General features: G+C 41.5%; 1 protein-coding gene across 1 annotated transcript in view; it reads left to right on the top strand.

Annotated features, from left to right (window-relative positions):
• The window catches only part of POLE (DNA polymerase epsilon, catalytic subunit), a 300,678-nt gene that overhangs the window by 139,851 nt on the left and 144,439 nt on the right, over positions 1–16,388 (top strand). Inside the window, exons 19-26 of the mRNA XM_086943189.1 lie at positions 5,341–5,487; positions 5,591–5,736; positions 7,533–7,681; positions 11,084–11,176; positions 11,303–11,447; positions 12,130–12,287; positions 13,310–13,505; positions 13,679–13,893. Coding sequence (XP_086799315.1) covers positions 5,341–5,487; positions 5,591–5,736; positions 7,533–7,681; positions 11,084–11,176; positions 11,303–11,447; positions 12,130–12,287; positions 13,310–13,505; positions 13,679–13,893 — 1,249 coding nt within the window. The remainder of the gene's footprint in view (positions 1–5,340; positions 5,488–5,590; positions 5,737–7,532; positions 7,682–11,083; positions 11,177–11,302; positions 11,448–12,129; positions 12,288–13,309; positions 13,506–13,678; positions 13,894–16,388) is intronic.

Here is a 16,388-nt window from a genome sequence, read left to right as displayed (position 1 = left end):
TGCTAAATAAGTGGTATGCTTAAGAAGATCCTTCTTCGTGTCAGGCTTAACAAGTTCATTGTTGTGTTTTATATTCCAGCTGTGCACTGTTTTTTGTTCCCTAGTGTCAATCACTCTACTTCTAGCTTGTTTTCAGAATCCGAACTAGCTCCGAGTTACGTCCGTATACTTAGATTAAAATTCGCACATTGAGTGCACACACTGCTTTAGAATCTGGTCTCACTCCTTATCTGAACTCTTCCTCTTTTTCATTTCCTGCTGTATTGATACGCTTGTTCTTCAATGAGAATTTGTTGAAATTAGCTTAACAAATATCATTTTTTTAAGTATTATTCAACACCAATGATTTTTCTGGAGTGTGTACTTGCCCTGGAATGAACATAGACCCTGCTGTCTTGCTTGTGATCTCTCCGACACTGATGCCTGCAACAGGCTTCTACTTCATCCACTCAACCTGTGCTTCAAGGGGGTCAAGTATCACGCAGTGGGGTCAGCAGACTGGTTGATATTCCTCAAACCGGACTTTCAGTGCTCACAGCCCAAATGCACTAAATGCACAAAATAACCTTTACATCTTCTAGATATGCTATTCCTTCTTCGTCTGTGCAATTTGCTTCTTTCATGTCTAAGGCCAGCTTCGTCCAAGTACACACTAAACACTGATTTTCTTTTTTCCTATATTTTTCTCCGTTAATGATGCATATTCTAGGATTCAAATAAGCAGACAAGCTCAAAGATTGTTTTAAGAGCTATTAATCTTGGTTACTCATCTGGATTCCCCATGTGGCATGGACTCAAACCTGGAGTCCACAGGTTGATGATTGATAGGTTTGTTGGTTGCAGAGGCCTTCCTGGATAGCAGCCAAAGCCTCACAATGTTGTGCAGGACCGTAAACACCGCTTCCTAATAATTACACATACATTCAGAGGTTCAGCATTTACACATCCGGATTTAAGTGAGCATAACAAGCCATGGGGCCAGTGCCAAAGCTCTCCCCTACCTGTACACAATCACCACCATCTTTTATATTCAGGTGAAGGGAACCTTCCCTCACTCCTGCTCTTTGTTTCTGCAGATTAAGTCTATCCTTATTATTGGGCTATGTAAAGCAGAACTTTCAACCCTATTAGGAAATGGCTTAAATCTGCAGACTGCCGGAGTTCCATAATTGTATCAGTTTTGTCCTTCAGTATTCCAGAGCAGTCCTCTTTTACGGTCTGTCCAGCAATGGAGTATGTATTTCAGCAGGATCTGCTTTCTTGCCTGATTTACTGCTCCACACTAAAAGAGGTGGTTATGTACAGGCTGGGTTCACAGCTGCCAATTCAACTGGTGACCTTTGCAATATATGGTAAACCAAGAATACATTTGTTTGAGCTGGTATTTGTGCAAAGTATATCCTGCGAATTTGCTTTTCCAGCAGTTGACACTCTGGATGGAAGCAAAACTACAGTGCAAACAGACAGTATCAACTAACATGGAAGGGAATTCCAGCTGGCTTGTTTTTAAGGCACATTCTTGTATAGCCTTTACATTTGTGGGAGTCAATTTTAAACATATATCCACAATGGGTTCTCAATATGTTTCCTGCCAGCATCAACCAAGTGTAGCCTTCAAGTTTGACATACTTTTGTCTAGTCCTTACTCCCTGGATCCTCGAACAATTCTAGGCGAGATGTCCTTTGTATACGCTTTTCACACAGGCCCTATAATGTATTGTTTCCCATTCAGCTCTTCAGTGGTTCGATTCACTCCCTAATGCTTCAATGGAAACTTAATTCCATTTGTTCCAGATTGACTTGGAAAAAGATGGTGTTTTCAAAACCATCTTCTCCTTGCTGAGAAGCCACACAGGAGCTATTCATCCACTCCATATCTCCCCTGCAGGTGGTCCTGAGAGTTTACTAATGTTTCTCCAGCCAAATGTTAACAAACTAAGAAAACATGTAGGCTGATCCGTCTGGTAACGTACTGAAAAGGGGATTTGTGGTATCCAGGCCTACTGTCCGCAGAGCACTTCATAGGATTTCAGGCAAGGCCCTTCTCCCCAGTATTTCATTAGCTAGGCATTTCCACATTTCCCTTACAGGTTATCAATTTTGGTCCTTTTTTTTCCAACCCGAAGATATCCTAAAGGTTACAAAGCATTCTTCCATTACTTGTACGCCTTCAAGTGGATGGGAATCCATGTTAAAAAGATGGTTCCATCTTATCTTCTATAATTGGCTCGATCTGGCCTTCAATTAACTTCTGAAACGTGTATTTGACTTCTATTACAGCTTATCCATCATGTATTTCTCCGGCATCCGTTTTCCTGTAGTAATTTAGGTGGGCCTCCCCATAAGGGTGGTGGTTTTAAGAACAAGAAACATTTATTAAGAAAGAATTAAAAGCAAGAAAAATTTATATAATGACAGTGTTATTCAAGACAGTACATATATATTTACCCAAGGCACCTGTGATGATACCACAATAATGTGGCTTTAAGAATCTTGCTATCCCTTTTTCCTAAACCAATGTTGATTATTCCTTCTGATATGTAGAGTGGAAAGGTGCGTCATAGTTTACATACTGATAGATCACTGAAGTATTACCTTAGTTAAAAGATATACACAGGTCAAAACAGCTATCTGTAAATAATTGAGTCGATCTGACTTAATAGCCTCCTAACCGTCCTTACGTAGTTGTTTGTAATCTACGTCACAACTTGTCAAAAAGCCAACATGCCCCTCTACTTATCGATAAGGCTCACTCTGTAAGACAGTCAGTGTTTTGTGCGCTACATGTTTGCATGACCCGATTATTACCTTTTCCCCAAATGATCCTCTATTACCAACTTCCAGAGTAGAATGCTTAGCGTTTACTCTTTTCTAATGTTTTGAATATTAACAAGATTACCAAAGATCCTGTAATGAAGAAAAATGACTAACTTGCAATCTTGGTTATCCATCACGTATATGTTTTAGAATTCAATCGAAGCGCGCACAAGCCTCTACCTTCAGGTGAAATTTGCCTCCCTTATCTTTCACTTTCCTCTTCCTTTTCGCGCTCACTAACCTACATCAAGCAACAGAAAAGCTCTGTACTGTTGTAAAAATTGGTACACTTTTCTGTGTTCAGTGCTGCTGAATATGGTTCTTATGATTTCCATAAGCGTATCATACCTGGGAATTCATTTCACCGACCTGCCTTCTAAATTCTCAGTTCTGCCTGCGACCAGAAACATTTTCGTATTTGCAGTACTGCCAGGCAATGCTTCTTGGGGGGTGCACTTAATAAACATGGGGGGAAAAGCCTTACACATGGTATGTCAGAGGAGAGGGTCTCTCACCTGGTTATAAACAAATATATTTGATCCCACAGCACAATCCAGGCCGTTCTTTGGGGAATTGTGTGAAAACCTGCATTTTGAGGGTCAAAAAGCACTTACTTATCTGGTAGAGAATAAATACGATGTAATCATTGCGGATGGAATGTATTTTCTGGATATATGAAAACATTAAACTCTGTATTCCCTGGTCTACATTATACTCCTCATTATCGGGGTTTGGCTGGAGAGAGGGAACATGTAATCTTCATAATCTCACAGGGATAGGCCGGCCGTTATCATACATTCTGGCCCTGACCTCTCCATGCAGAAATAACGGGGAGCTTAGAATGAGGTCTTTAGTATTTGTGATTTGGCACGCATGGAGCACTCAAAAAAACAAGTTAAAATATGTACATTGTTGGGCACACTTTTTTTGTGCAAAAGTATAATTCTAAAGAAATTACGGACATGACTTTTATAGTGTTCAAATAATCTGAATTGATATTTTTCTGAAGTAGTTAAGTTCATTTTTAGTATCAGACCAGCCTTGAGGCTGTTAGAACTCAGGGTTATTATGCTGTATGATCTGCACTGTTCGTTTATATAAATGGGTGGGGACCCTTCTCTGACAAAAGATCCGAGTCAAGCACAATCTGTAGTCGCTTTCTGATAAACCCCATCAAACCACTACCATTCAACTCCTATGGAAACCCACTCACTGTTCATATGATGTGTTCCCATCTACAATTTTCCAGACACTCCAGTGTCAACCTATTTTCCTAGAGCCTGTCCCGTTCTACACCCTCTTGATAGAACTGTTTTCTGGCCCTTGGTCTCCTCTGAGACTCCAGATTCTGTATCTTTAATAGTTAACATCATCTTAAATCTGTCCGAACCTGGCTTCACACTTGAGACATTTTTCCTTTATATTCACCATTTTAGTTTCTGCTTCAGATATTTCTTTCAGTTCTTTCTAGCATGGCCACAATGGTATTTTTGGATGGAGATCCCCGGTCTTTCCATGGAGTTCCTGGGGGTGGAAAACGATTTCTCCTGTTATCTTCGATTTAACTCTTTCACCCTGGGAACATGCGGTCACGAGTAGTTCTATTTCAGTCATTAACATAGCAGCTGATTTTGCTTCCGCAGTTGTCTTAAGAGGCAAACCCTTAAACTCCAGGCCCTTCCCATCTTCACAAGCCAAGATAGCTGTCAGCCAGTAATCTCCCAGTGCCCAAGTACAGGTAGCTTGTCTGAGGCTCCATGGAGCTGCTCTCTTAACAGTAAAATTCGTAGTAAGAACACATATTCTCAAAGAAAAGGCTAAGATGCTGGTCCTAGGGGGAAACGGCCACTACAACGCGGCCGTTTCCACGGAAACATTACCCACGCATTCATTACAACGCATGCGTGGTTACCACGAAAGCCTATACCACGCATACCATTACTACGAGGTACGTAGTAAAGGCATGTGTGGTAAAGGGTAACAAAATAAAGGGGGGGGGCTTGGGGGTTCTCCCCCCTCCCAAAAAAAGAAACTCACCTCAAAAAACGTTGAGATCTGCAGGCAAACGGCATCATTTAAGAGGAAACGGAAAGAAACTTCCGCTTCCTCTTAACGACGTACGACGTCACCATGGAAGTATTAGAGGAAAAAGCTATGCGAAGAAAACCCATTCCGTTGTAACGCATGCGTGGTAAAGGCATGCGTTGCAACGGAATTCGTTGTTAGAACACATATTCCTCAACCAATACGTACTGAAACCTTATGTGAGGTCACGGACACCCTCCAATACAGCCCCCGTTCAAAGGCACAGTGGGAGTGTCAAACCACCTGCCAGTATCATCTCCAGTGTAGTCTCTTCGCTAATCCTAGGACCAGCATCTTGGCCTTTTCTTTGAGGTTCAATGAAAGTACACTGTTTAGCAAAATGAAATTCATAGTGTAGAAATGGGTGTTCTAATTAGTTGTGTAATAAAATGGACCTAAGGCTCAGATATTTAGCTCTTGCTTTCCACCCCTTTCCAGTGCCAGCCAGCCGCAGTGAATACCACCGCATCCAGCAACAGCTAGAGTCTGAGAAGTTCCCCCCACTTTTTCCTGATCGGCCTCCCAGAGCTTTTCATGAACTGAATCGGGAGGAACAGGCCAAGTATGAGAAGAAGCGTTTGGCTGGTAAGCACCTCATGGCAATATATTTATCCGACATCTCTAGTCGAGATTAGTCTGGGCCCTTTTATTGGCCCATTTTGTTTCAGTGAGACTCTCTCTTCTTCAGATTACTGCCGTAGAGCTTATAAGAAGATCCATGTAACACGTCTTGAGGATCGAGTGACTACCATCTGTCAACGTGAGAACTCCTTCTATGTGGACACTGTTCGCGCCTTCCGTGACAGGCGATACGAGTTCAAGGGATTGCACAAGGTCTGTTTTGGATGTGGCCTGGGGGAAAATGTTCCCTATGATAGAGATGTTTTTGAGGAATCTCTACCCATCCTATGTTGAGACGTTGTGAGAGGCAACAATGTGTTCTATATAAGGCTGGCTACATAGAATGGCAACTGGTATGGGCAATGTGAGCTTTTACAGGGAGGAGGTGAGAAAAAGAGCCTTTAAGTAAATTTTTAAGGCAATGTTCGGTGGTCTTATAGGATCCATAGTGATATGTTGATTTTGGCATTGGTATCTTCCATAGCGATTTTCATGTCTGATCCAGAGATGAGATACTATAATGGTCACTGTTTTCAGAGGTTGTAAAAAGACTTACTTTCTTTGTGCACAGTGATGTTTTGATTGACACTTAAATGCTCATGGCAATGCTTGAATTAATAACTTTTAATTTTACTATCCTTTTCTCACAATTACTGTTGATTCTATACCTGTGCTATGTTTTAAATATCATTGCTTCTCCCCAAATAACTCCCTGTGTGACGCATTATTCATCTACTTATTTCTTATTTTTAATTCCTCGTCTTCTATTTCAAGTTCAAGTTCAAGTTTAATCTTTATTTCGTTGCATTGCAACATAAAAGATACAATAGAATATAAACAAAACATAATAAAATTCATCACAATATAGAACTTACAATTCATTATAATTGAGCACCCTATTATAAAATCTACATTTCATCATATTTGGACGCACAAGATTACAGATTTATATTTGACACAGAAATTGAATAAATATTAAAATGTTTAAAAAATCAGATCAAAAAGACATTAAATTGATTATAACAGCCAGGAATTTGAGAAGAGACAAATAGCTAAACACAATTCATGATTTGAAAAAATTCAGGATAGGCAGTTTTTCCTTAATTAAAATGAAAGGTTTAGTTTCCGTCTGATAAAGTAAACGGCCAATAAAAATTTACTGATTCCGAACACAATTACTTGGCTGGTGTCCGTACTTAGGATCCTACCAGCTTCCCTATGGGAGGTAGAGCCAATATTACGGCACAAGGGGACTATCCATCTTTTCCTTGCCTTAATGTAGCTAGGGCAGAAAAACAATATATGATAAATATCCTCCCTTTGATTATTGGTGCACAAACTGCAATAGTCGTTATCTGTCTTCTACCATCTTTTCTCAGTTACCTTGGACCTCAGCGTTCCATATCTGAATTTTATGTACAAGGATTTGGCCAATGGTGGCTGGATTTCATCAAGGAATTGTTCAAAGGATGCCTCATTTTTTATCATAAGGAATTTTTCTGTAAGAGGACCGTGTGTTCTTATATACAGGGAATCGTGGCTCACATATGACCAAAAAGACAGTTTGACTATTTTCTTAGAGGCTGAGTTTAGAGATCCTGGCTCGTTCCAAAAGTGTTTTGATCCGAGCTTGATTAACCAGGTTCTTACAAGCTTGAACCAAAAAAAAAATTCTGTCGCTATCATGCTCAAGGACTTCTTTCAAGCCGTTATTGTAGTCAGATAGTTCAAAAGTAGTCCATAATCTAACCCACAACAGTACTGGTCTCAATATTGCATGATGATCTGTGTGTTTGATATTTAGATCAAGAAATAAGGGTATCGTCTTCTATTTCCATTTAACGTGTTGCCTCTCACTTCTTCCTTTTCATTGGTTCTCATCCACCTCTTCTTGCGGTCTTGTCATTACTTTCTCTGCCTCTTGTACCGTCTCCATCTGCTTCCATTATTCCATCCTCTGCTTTACCCTCACTTATCTCCCTTTCTCTTCTACAACTCGTCACTTTCAGGTTTGGAAGAAGAAGCTGTCTGCAGCCATGGAGAGTGGAGATGCTGCCGAGATGAAGCGCTGTAAGAACATGGAGATCCTGTACGAGTCTCTGCAGCTGGCGCACAAGTGTATCCTCAACTCATTCTACGGATACGTCATGCGCAAAGGGTGAGTTCACCTGTTTTAATTGGAGGGTGGAATACCACGCTCCTACATTAGGCATTGCGTCCATTCTTGGGGAGGATTCAGGCATTCAGAGCCTGTCCCCAATAGAGTAGTATGTGATTTGATTTGGGAACTAATATATCAAGGTTGTAAAAAAAGTTTCAGCGTCACGTTGGATCCATTTGTTAAGCTGTCAGAGAACGATGTTTACAATACTTGTCGCCCTTTAGTTTCCAGTGAGTGATCATGATATGTTTCAATAAAGTAACTTTTTGTGGGACTTTAAGGAACTCTTTTTCCCATTTCTCTGAGCTTTAACACTGAGCACATGTATTTCCTCCCTTCATAAAAAAATAGAACAATGAAAAGGAATCTTTAACAGTTCAGGCCTCTATGCCTAGGCCACTCCCACACAACGTGCTACAGGGGTAAAGTCCCCCTTACACATATTATGCCAGATGTAGGAGCGATGTGCAAATGGGAATGCAATTTGTGATGCAACCTATGTTTATTAAGTTGCATCGCAAATTGTCCATTCATCGGAGGTCACAAAAGAATCTGCCTAATTAATGTTAGTTGGGTCACAAATTGCACCCGTCTGGGATGGAGGCCTACAGGGGACCGCAGGCTTCAATCTCTGCATTTGCATTCTCCATCCTGGAAACCTTTTTATGTTTTTTAAAGCAGCTTGTGTCCATTAAAGGAACAGGTGTTGCTTTAAAAAAAAAGTTTCCCCTTTTGGTAAGACATTGGGAGCAACCAGTGAACCCCTGAGTCTACCATCACTGTTTGCAAAGGGAATCTTGTCCCATCGTGAGGACATTTGTTTCTTTACTCCTCAACCTTCATTTCTCGTTATAAGTAGGCCTGTCATTATAGGGAATCACCCTCTTTGAATAGATATATTCAAAATCACTATTCTTTGAACCACAGTCTGGTTCCACTTATTTTCCGTCATGGATCTGGTGTTTTACCTTCCACTTAAATTTGTTCTGGGAACGCAATATTCACCCCATATTTCAAACTCTGTTTTACTGTGACACTTAATCTTTTTTGTCTACATTGTTCCTGAAACTCATTGGACTCCTGACCCTCACCTGCAATACAAATGCTTCATTATTGAACTCTTGCCATTTGATGTCTCACAAAAGGGCACACTTGCTTGCTTGAAGTGTGGATCCTTTTAGGTTCCCCTAGTGCGATCAGCACAGAGGAAAAATCCAGGACAACCCTGTCTTAAAAAGCCTCACTGTGACACCTCTTTTTAGTGGTATGCATCAGGGAAAACGAAGGTTAAAAGTTATCCAGTAACAAACCGCCAAATCAGCTTGCCGCGGAGGCCAAATTCAGACAAATTGTCTTGGGTAGGTTATTAACCCCTTCGATGCTGATGACGAGCTCAGCTCGTCATCAGCAACGGGGGGCGAGTGCGGATGACGAGCTGAGCTTGTCATCTAACGCGGCTTTTAGAAAAAAGCCGCGTAGCGTAAAAATAACCGCTGCAGCGATGCGGTTAAGAAGACTCCTTCCATCCAGATACCCTTTTCAGTATTCTCCATAAAGAAATAAACTGTTCAGAACACAGATTTTCATCTTATTACTGCAAAAGAGGGATCTTGCACAGTTGAATTGCTGATAGTTCAAACCACCTCAACCAGTGAAGTCATTAGGCATTACATAGTGCCATCAGGTGTGGCTGAAAAACAGCTTAACACAAATTGGTCTGCAATTCCCACAGACTGTTTACTCAATGCTGTTTATTGTGACATCTATAGTTCTACTGCCTCTCCAGGGAAATGTTCATGACTAACATAAGTAGGTCCTGAGGCTAGATGCCACCCACTTTGTAGCATAATAAGCAATCGAAATGGTAGAAACCACCTTAACCAAGGGGGTAGAGCATATTGAATTTATTTTGTGCTTGGAAGGACCAGTGACCAATCGTGGAAATGAGGAGGGTAACTCAGTGTTTGGGATTCTCAGTCAAGCATGCTTTGAATCCTACTGGGACAATTTCCAGTGTCCCACATCTCATTACTATTCATCAAAGGTTTTAGCTTTCACACTAAACTCTGCTGGAGGATATTTATCAAATGCATGTCAGTAGTAATACTAAATGTTAGGAGAGTTTGCTTGCTTGCCTCCCCAGTAGATATCTGGCTTTCATAATGATCTCATGCCATCCACAATCTAGCATACAGCACCCTGCTTCTATAGAGTTTGGAAACTTGGCTAGTTTGAAATCAACACAGATCTAGCTAGGTTTTACTTGTGCCATATGAGGACCCTTTTCACATCTAGTGTGTACAAGTCAACTGGCATGGACAGACTTGGCAGAAGTTTGAGTGGTAAATTGACTGATTCTCAAGACATTTCAAGATAGGGAAGCGAATCTGCAGTGGTAGCCTTGTTGTGAAACATATTACTGCAAAATAAAAATGTTCAAGGAGCTTATCATTGGTTCTGTACATTAATTCACAACTTTCCCATCCTACCTTTTGTGACCCTGAATGTTAAGCAATTTTGATACTTGAAGGCCTGGACACAGTTACTGCTGCATAGCATTAGGTAGTGATCTCGGACCCTATCCCTCAAGTCGAGGAGCACTGGGTCAAGCATGTATATCCTAAGCCCATGCTGGAGATCCTTTGTTACATGATAGCCAGCTTTTCCCGGAGGAAGAGGGTTCTCTTGACACTAAAAGATGACCCTCTTTTCTGATACAGGGTGCATATTTGCATAGCAGATTTTAAATACCTGCTGAAAAAAAACATTTTAGGGCCTTGTGTGGAGTTTGGTGTATGCAGGAAGTTGGCAGATGTCCCAAACCCTGTATTAAGAGTGCAGTGAAGTCCGTAGGATTCTACCTATGTTGGCTGTGACTTCTGCCACTTTTTTGGTGGATGTCCTGCACTCACCAGTCTTTAACTAAGTCTTACTTTCTTGATCTTTTACAAATGGCTTTTGCCCTCCATCCTTCTGCTCTGTTTGGTTGTTTGGAAACGTAACTAGTGTCCCATCACCACTCGGCTCTTGCTCTTTACTTTGTTGTTTGCAGTTATCCTTGGTGTGCTATTAAGATCAGTGTTTTCTCAATGTTCTTTGGCTTTTGTCATGTGCATAGTTAATTCATATAGAGCTGTTCTTTCTTTCCATTTTGCTAATTTCTTCATTCTCGCAGAGCCTTTTGATGCCAGCCTTGATAGCCAACTTATCCCTTATTGGTGTGGCTTTAACATTTGCCAAACTTGTGTGGTGCTCCCCTCACTTGTTGAATTGCATATGTCATGCACTGGTGTCCTAATCATTTTTTCAGTACTTAGTCTCACACTATTTATCTAGCCTTGAAAATCTCTGCCCATTGTGCCATTGATGACTGGTAATTTCTATCTTGGTTACTGGCAGGGCCCGCTGGTATTCCATGGAGATGGCTGGGATTGTATGCTACACTGGGGCGAACATCATTACGCAGGCTCGGGAATTGATTGAGCAGATTGGGTGAGTCTTAGTGCTGAAAGCTTACTTTCTCATTCTCTCTACCGATTGACTGTTCAGTTCTGTTGGGTCTTCTCACTGTAATCATTGCTTATACATATTTCGTCTCCATAATTCTTTCTTCTACAGGAGGCCACTTGAGTTGGACACTGATGGAATTTGGTGTGTACTCCCTAACAGTTTTCCTGAGAACTTTGTTATTAAGTCCACTAATGCAAAGAAGCCGAAAGTTACCATCTCCTATCCAGGTGCCATGCTGAATATCTTGGTGAAGGTGAGTCTGGTTAAATGTCTTGCAATAGGTTCCATTCTGCACATTCAGCAGAAGACAAAAACTTCTAGTAAAGCATCATATTGTAGTTTACCATTTGTAAAGTCCCGTGGAACAGAATTGATACAAACCACTGGATGCAGATAGTGCTTCATCTCGAATTGTTTTTTTTCAGTACCACTGTCTTGAAGAAAATCTTAAAATATTTGCACTTTCGCTTTGTTCCTTCATAATTATGCTCCTTGTATCTGCATTGTTGATACCTCTGCATGCTCTAATGACCATAGTGGTGTCTCTTCAGTTGACATGACCTAATGGGAGTCATTCTTTGGGGTTGACTGTTCACTTGGAATCGACCTTCTGGTTAATCCCCATGAAATATTCCTCCTCTGTGGGAAGCAGCTTCCTACAGCAATATTTGGGATTCCTCGTAGAGTGCTATATTCAGGAACTTTTGGAGACCTTTATTAGGTAAATCCCATCCATGAGCCATCTATTTGGGGAAAGCCTGTCTGCGGAGCGGTCTTTGTGAGCACTGCCCCTCGGAAGCCCGGTCTGAGTGCTGTCCTAGAAGCCCTGTATGTGAGCGCTATGCATAGAATCCCTGTCTGGGAACACTTTGTCTAGAAGCAGTTGGAGTGCTGAGTCTTTCATCTCTGTCTTTTATCTCTTGTTGTGTTTTCAGGAGGGATTCACGAATGATCAGTATCAGGAGCTAGTCGACCCTGCCTCGCTCACCTATGTAACTCGCTCTGAAAACAGTATCTTCTTTGAAGTGGACGGGCCTTATCTTGCCATGATTCTCCCAGCCTCCAAGGAGGAAGGGAAGAAATTAAAGAAGAGGTACGCGTAGCACATATAAAAACTAAAAATATGTGTTTTGAGTAGGCAATATACACCATCTCACTCTCCTTCATAAAGCCTGATCACTGTGTGTGCGCGCCCTAATATCACTTGTCTATGTCCATTGTGTTAATGCTGTTTCTGTGTCTGTGGTGCGGACCCTATTTTAGTGGTAACTGTTTTTTGTAAAACTGTTTCCTTGTTCTCTTGCATTTCTGGCTTGGGGCCATCCCCAGCTGCTTGTCTTTTTCCCTCCTTTATTGTATGTTCTCAGTTGCTGGCCTATTGCACTTGTTTTGTAACTTGTTTTTTTTATCTTCCTCTTGTTCTCTGCCCCCTAGTCCAGATGTTTTCTATGTTTAAGTCCTAGCTAGAGAGAGATGTTTAGCCTGGGCACCGGCATCACTCATTGTCTGTGCACTCGGCTATTGACACTGGTTTCTTTCTGTTCAATTTCTCTAGGGCTCACACCTCCTCTTTGAAACTGCTTGCCTGCTATAAATCTTTGTTGTGGAATGCTGATTGATGCTCCTTTTTTGAAGCCTGACTGCTACTTTATTTTTCTCTTAGTTGCTTATGCTCTCCAACTCTGTTTTTTGCTGTTGGATGCTCTTTCTGCGCTCTTCTGTGGACTCGTCTTTTGCACTCCCTAGATTTGCTTCTTCTCAGTCCTGCCTGCTGCTCTCTGCAGCAGTGTTTTACCACCCCCCCTCTCTGCGCTCCCTGTATCTTTTCTTTCTCTTTGGTTTTCTCATGTTTTTTCACTGTCCGTGTGTGCGACATACTCCATCTGTAACTGAGTGTTGACTTAGGTTTTCCCTGACTTCTGAAAGTCATGCTCCCTTTTGGTCTTCAACATGTTTGAGTTTTCCACCCGCTTTATCTGTCCCAATGTGCTGTTATTTTTTGTGCCGCAGAGCGATTTCCTGGCATCATTATTATTACCGGACCACCCTTCTCGTGCTCTGTTGTTGACCTGATTATTTGTACTGTCCCTGATGATGCTGCATCTTTACCCCCAGGTACGCAGTGTTCAATGAAGATGGGTCCCTGGCAGAGCTAAAGGGGTTTGAAATTAAGCGGCGTGGAGAACTCCAATTGATTAAGATTTTCCAGTCCTCGGTCTTTGAGGCCTTTCTGAAGGGCACCACGCTTGAGGAGGTGTATGCCTCTGTGGCCAAAGTAGCTGATTACTGGCTGGATGTTCTTTACAGCAAGGTGAAGTTGGGCTCCATGTTTGCAATCTATATACGCTATGAGAGTGACTTGGGCGTATGATGAGGCGCAAGAACTGTTGTGAATCTTCAGCTTTATTTGATGTCTGCCAATAGAAGGGGATGACCGAGCAGTAGTGATAGGAAGACACTGAGAATATTTTTTGTCTTTGGTAGGCCGCCAACATGCCAGACACCGAGCTTTTTGAATTGATCTCTGAGAATCGTTCAATGTCACGGAAGCTGGAAGACTATGGGGAGCAGAAGTCTACTTCCATCAGTACAGCCAAGCGCTTGGCAGAGTTCCTCGGGGACCAAATGGTGAAAGATGCTGGTCTTAGCTGCCGCTATATCATCTCTAGGAAACCAGAAGGTTCACCAGTCACTGAGAGGTGCGCAGCATATGAGTGGGGCGGTGAAATGGTGAAGAAAGAAAGAGGAATTAGAAGGATGATTATAGAGCTCAGCTGTTGCTTTCAGATGTGGGTGGAAAGGGTTTATCATGGGTTAAGAAATCATAATTTTCTGTTTTTTAAATGGGTGGCAGACTGGTTAGAAGTCAAAGAGAATGAAATATGTGGGGCCTACCTGTCCCCAAAAGGTTCATAGACGAGTGCAAGGAACGCTTTTCAAAAAAAATGTATAAAGGTCGATAGAACCAACATTTCAAGGCTTCGAGTTGTTCAAAGTACTGTGCTGTTTTAGTAGCCCGTGTAAAATGCTCTGAGGTCATATAAAGGTCATGTAAACAAATTGTCTTCATTTGCGCAAACTGAAAGGAAGAGTTTGTATGAGGAAGATGTCTTTTGCAACAAGTGCTCATGGGTGTGAGGATGGGCATCCCTTCTGTCCATGGGACTCAGTAATACCCAGAACACATTAGTGGGGTCAATCTTGATAAGAAGACAGCTCCTTCTGACATGGTCCTAAGTTCCCAGATGAGGCAAAGGACCTTCTGGGGCAGATAATCTGATAAATATAGGAGCAGTCATGCTACCCCATCACCCTTTCCCGCCCCCAGTCCTCCCACGGTTTACTGGTATATGATTTTTAATCCTCCTTCATGGTGGTTAACATAAAAGTGAGCTGGGATGTGCCTTTTCTTGGATTTGGTCTAATTCTTTCCTCTGGAAAAGTTCAGAAGGTCAGCACATGCGCAGTTCCTGAATACCAGGCAGACGAGTGAATAACAATTGTTGGTGCAGTTTGTGATTTTCCTCTACCTCAGTGCATTGTAACATTATGTTGTCACATCATGGTGTCCGAATTCAGGTTCGTAGTATTACAACCTCTTGAAGCTCATGACTTGGTATCAGTCAATTCAATTCTTTAGACACCAACCTCGATCTGTTCACCTGCTCCCAACTGAACTTTTTCACTTAATAAATGTAGTGAGGTTATACTATTGGATAGGTTGGCCTTACAGTGGTGAAAAATAAATGTAGGTGTTTTTCACTACAAGGACATGTAGAAATAAAAAGTACATGTCACACTTTTTAATTACAGTGCTTCCTGCACTCTAGGCTGTGTAGGGCCCACCTTAAGGATGTTCTATATGTATTAAAAAGGAAGGTTTGGGCCTGGCAAGAGTTTTTATATTGCTAGGTCGAAATAGCGGTTTAAACTGCACACCCAGACTGCAATAGCAGGCCTGAGACTTATTTAAAGGGCTACTTAAGTGGGTGGCACAATCTGTGCTGTAGGCCCACTATTAGCATCACATTTACAAGCCCTGGTACATGTACGACCATTTTACTAGGGACTTATAAGTCATTAAAGTGTGCAATTGGGTATAAGATAATTCTACCATGTTTAGGGGAGAGAGCACAAGCCCTTTAGCATTGGTAAAGTGCATGATTCCTAAGGCCAGCAAAAACGAGGTTAGCAAAAAGAGAAGGGGTGAAGGCAAAATGTTTGTGCGAAGTCTACCCTAAGGAATACCGGTCTAACACCTACTCTTACGCAGATACTGGTTCATTGTAAATTCGTCTCAATGTTAGATCCTTGTGCACTTTGTTTCTCATATAAAATGCATTATCGCACACCCCTTACTTAACGTTTTCAAAATGTCACTTAATCCAGTGACTAGTCGCCACAGCTTTTAAATAGTTTAGAAAGTGTACTTACTGTCTTGAACAAAACTTGGGTTATATCATCCAACTCATCATATTTTTCCCTGTCACTTTTAGTGGCAGCTGCCAAAACTATAGATGTGCTATATGGCCTTTCAGTATCCACATATATCGACTGTGTCAGTGCCTTAGTTTTACTAGCTCTGTCAGCGGCATTAACACTGTTGACTGTAATCTACTTATCCAGGAACCTTATATAAACCAGTATAGAATGGACAGTCGCAGGTTATTAGTCTTGTTTCTTTCAAGTATAGCTCAAAAAGTGTTGCCTGCTCCTTTTCTGTTGACCTCCAAACTGCTTGATTATGGTGTGCCACGGAGGCCGGCTCCCTCTCCATACCTGGCCACTTTTATTCGATGTCAAGAGCTTCTACTGTACCCGTAAGTTTGTGACATACAAATGTTGTTCAGACTCTAGAGTCGGGACCAATCACTCCACCTTGTTTACCTGATGTTAGAGAATGAAATTATCTCAATTAGCTTAAGTTAAACACCAACAAAATAGAAATTCTGGTCATGGCATGATGCACATTTCTCTAGCCTTCTGATTTTGGTCTGAGTTCTTAACCATAAAGCACAGTAAAAAGTTACATAGCCTCATAGTTGCCCCATTGCAATATCCGTGATGACTGGCTCCAGGTTCGACTATTGTAACAATGCATATTTAGTCATCAAAATGACATTTGTGCACATACTTAATATGTCCTACTTAATCTGTGCACATACTTCATCTGTCTGACACAATGGTTCTTTAG

This window comes from Lissotriton vulgaris, chromosome 11 (assembly GCF_964263255.1).
Source record: "Lissotriton vulgaris chromosome 11, aLisVul1.2, whole genome shotgun sequence".
Taxonomy (NCBI): Eukaryota; Metazoa; Chordata; class Amphibia; order Caudata; family Salamandridae; genus Lissotriton; species Lissotriton vulgaris.
Note: the sequence above shows the minus strand (reverse complement) of the source record. Positions and strands in the feature narration are given on the sequence as shown.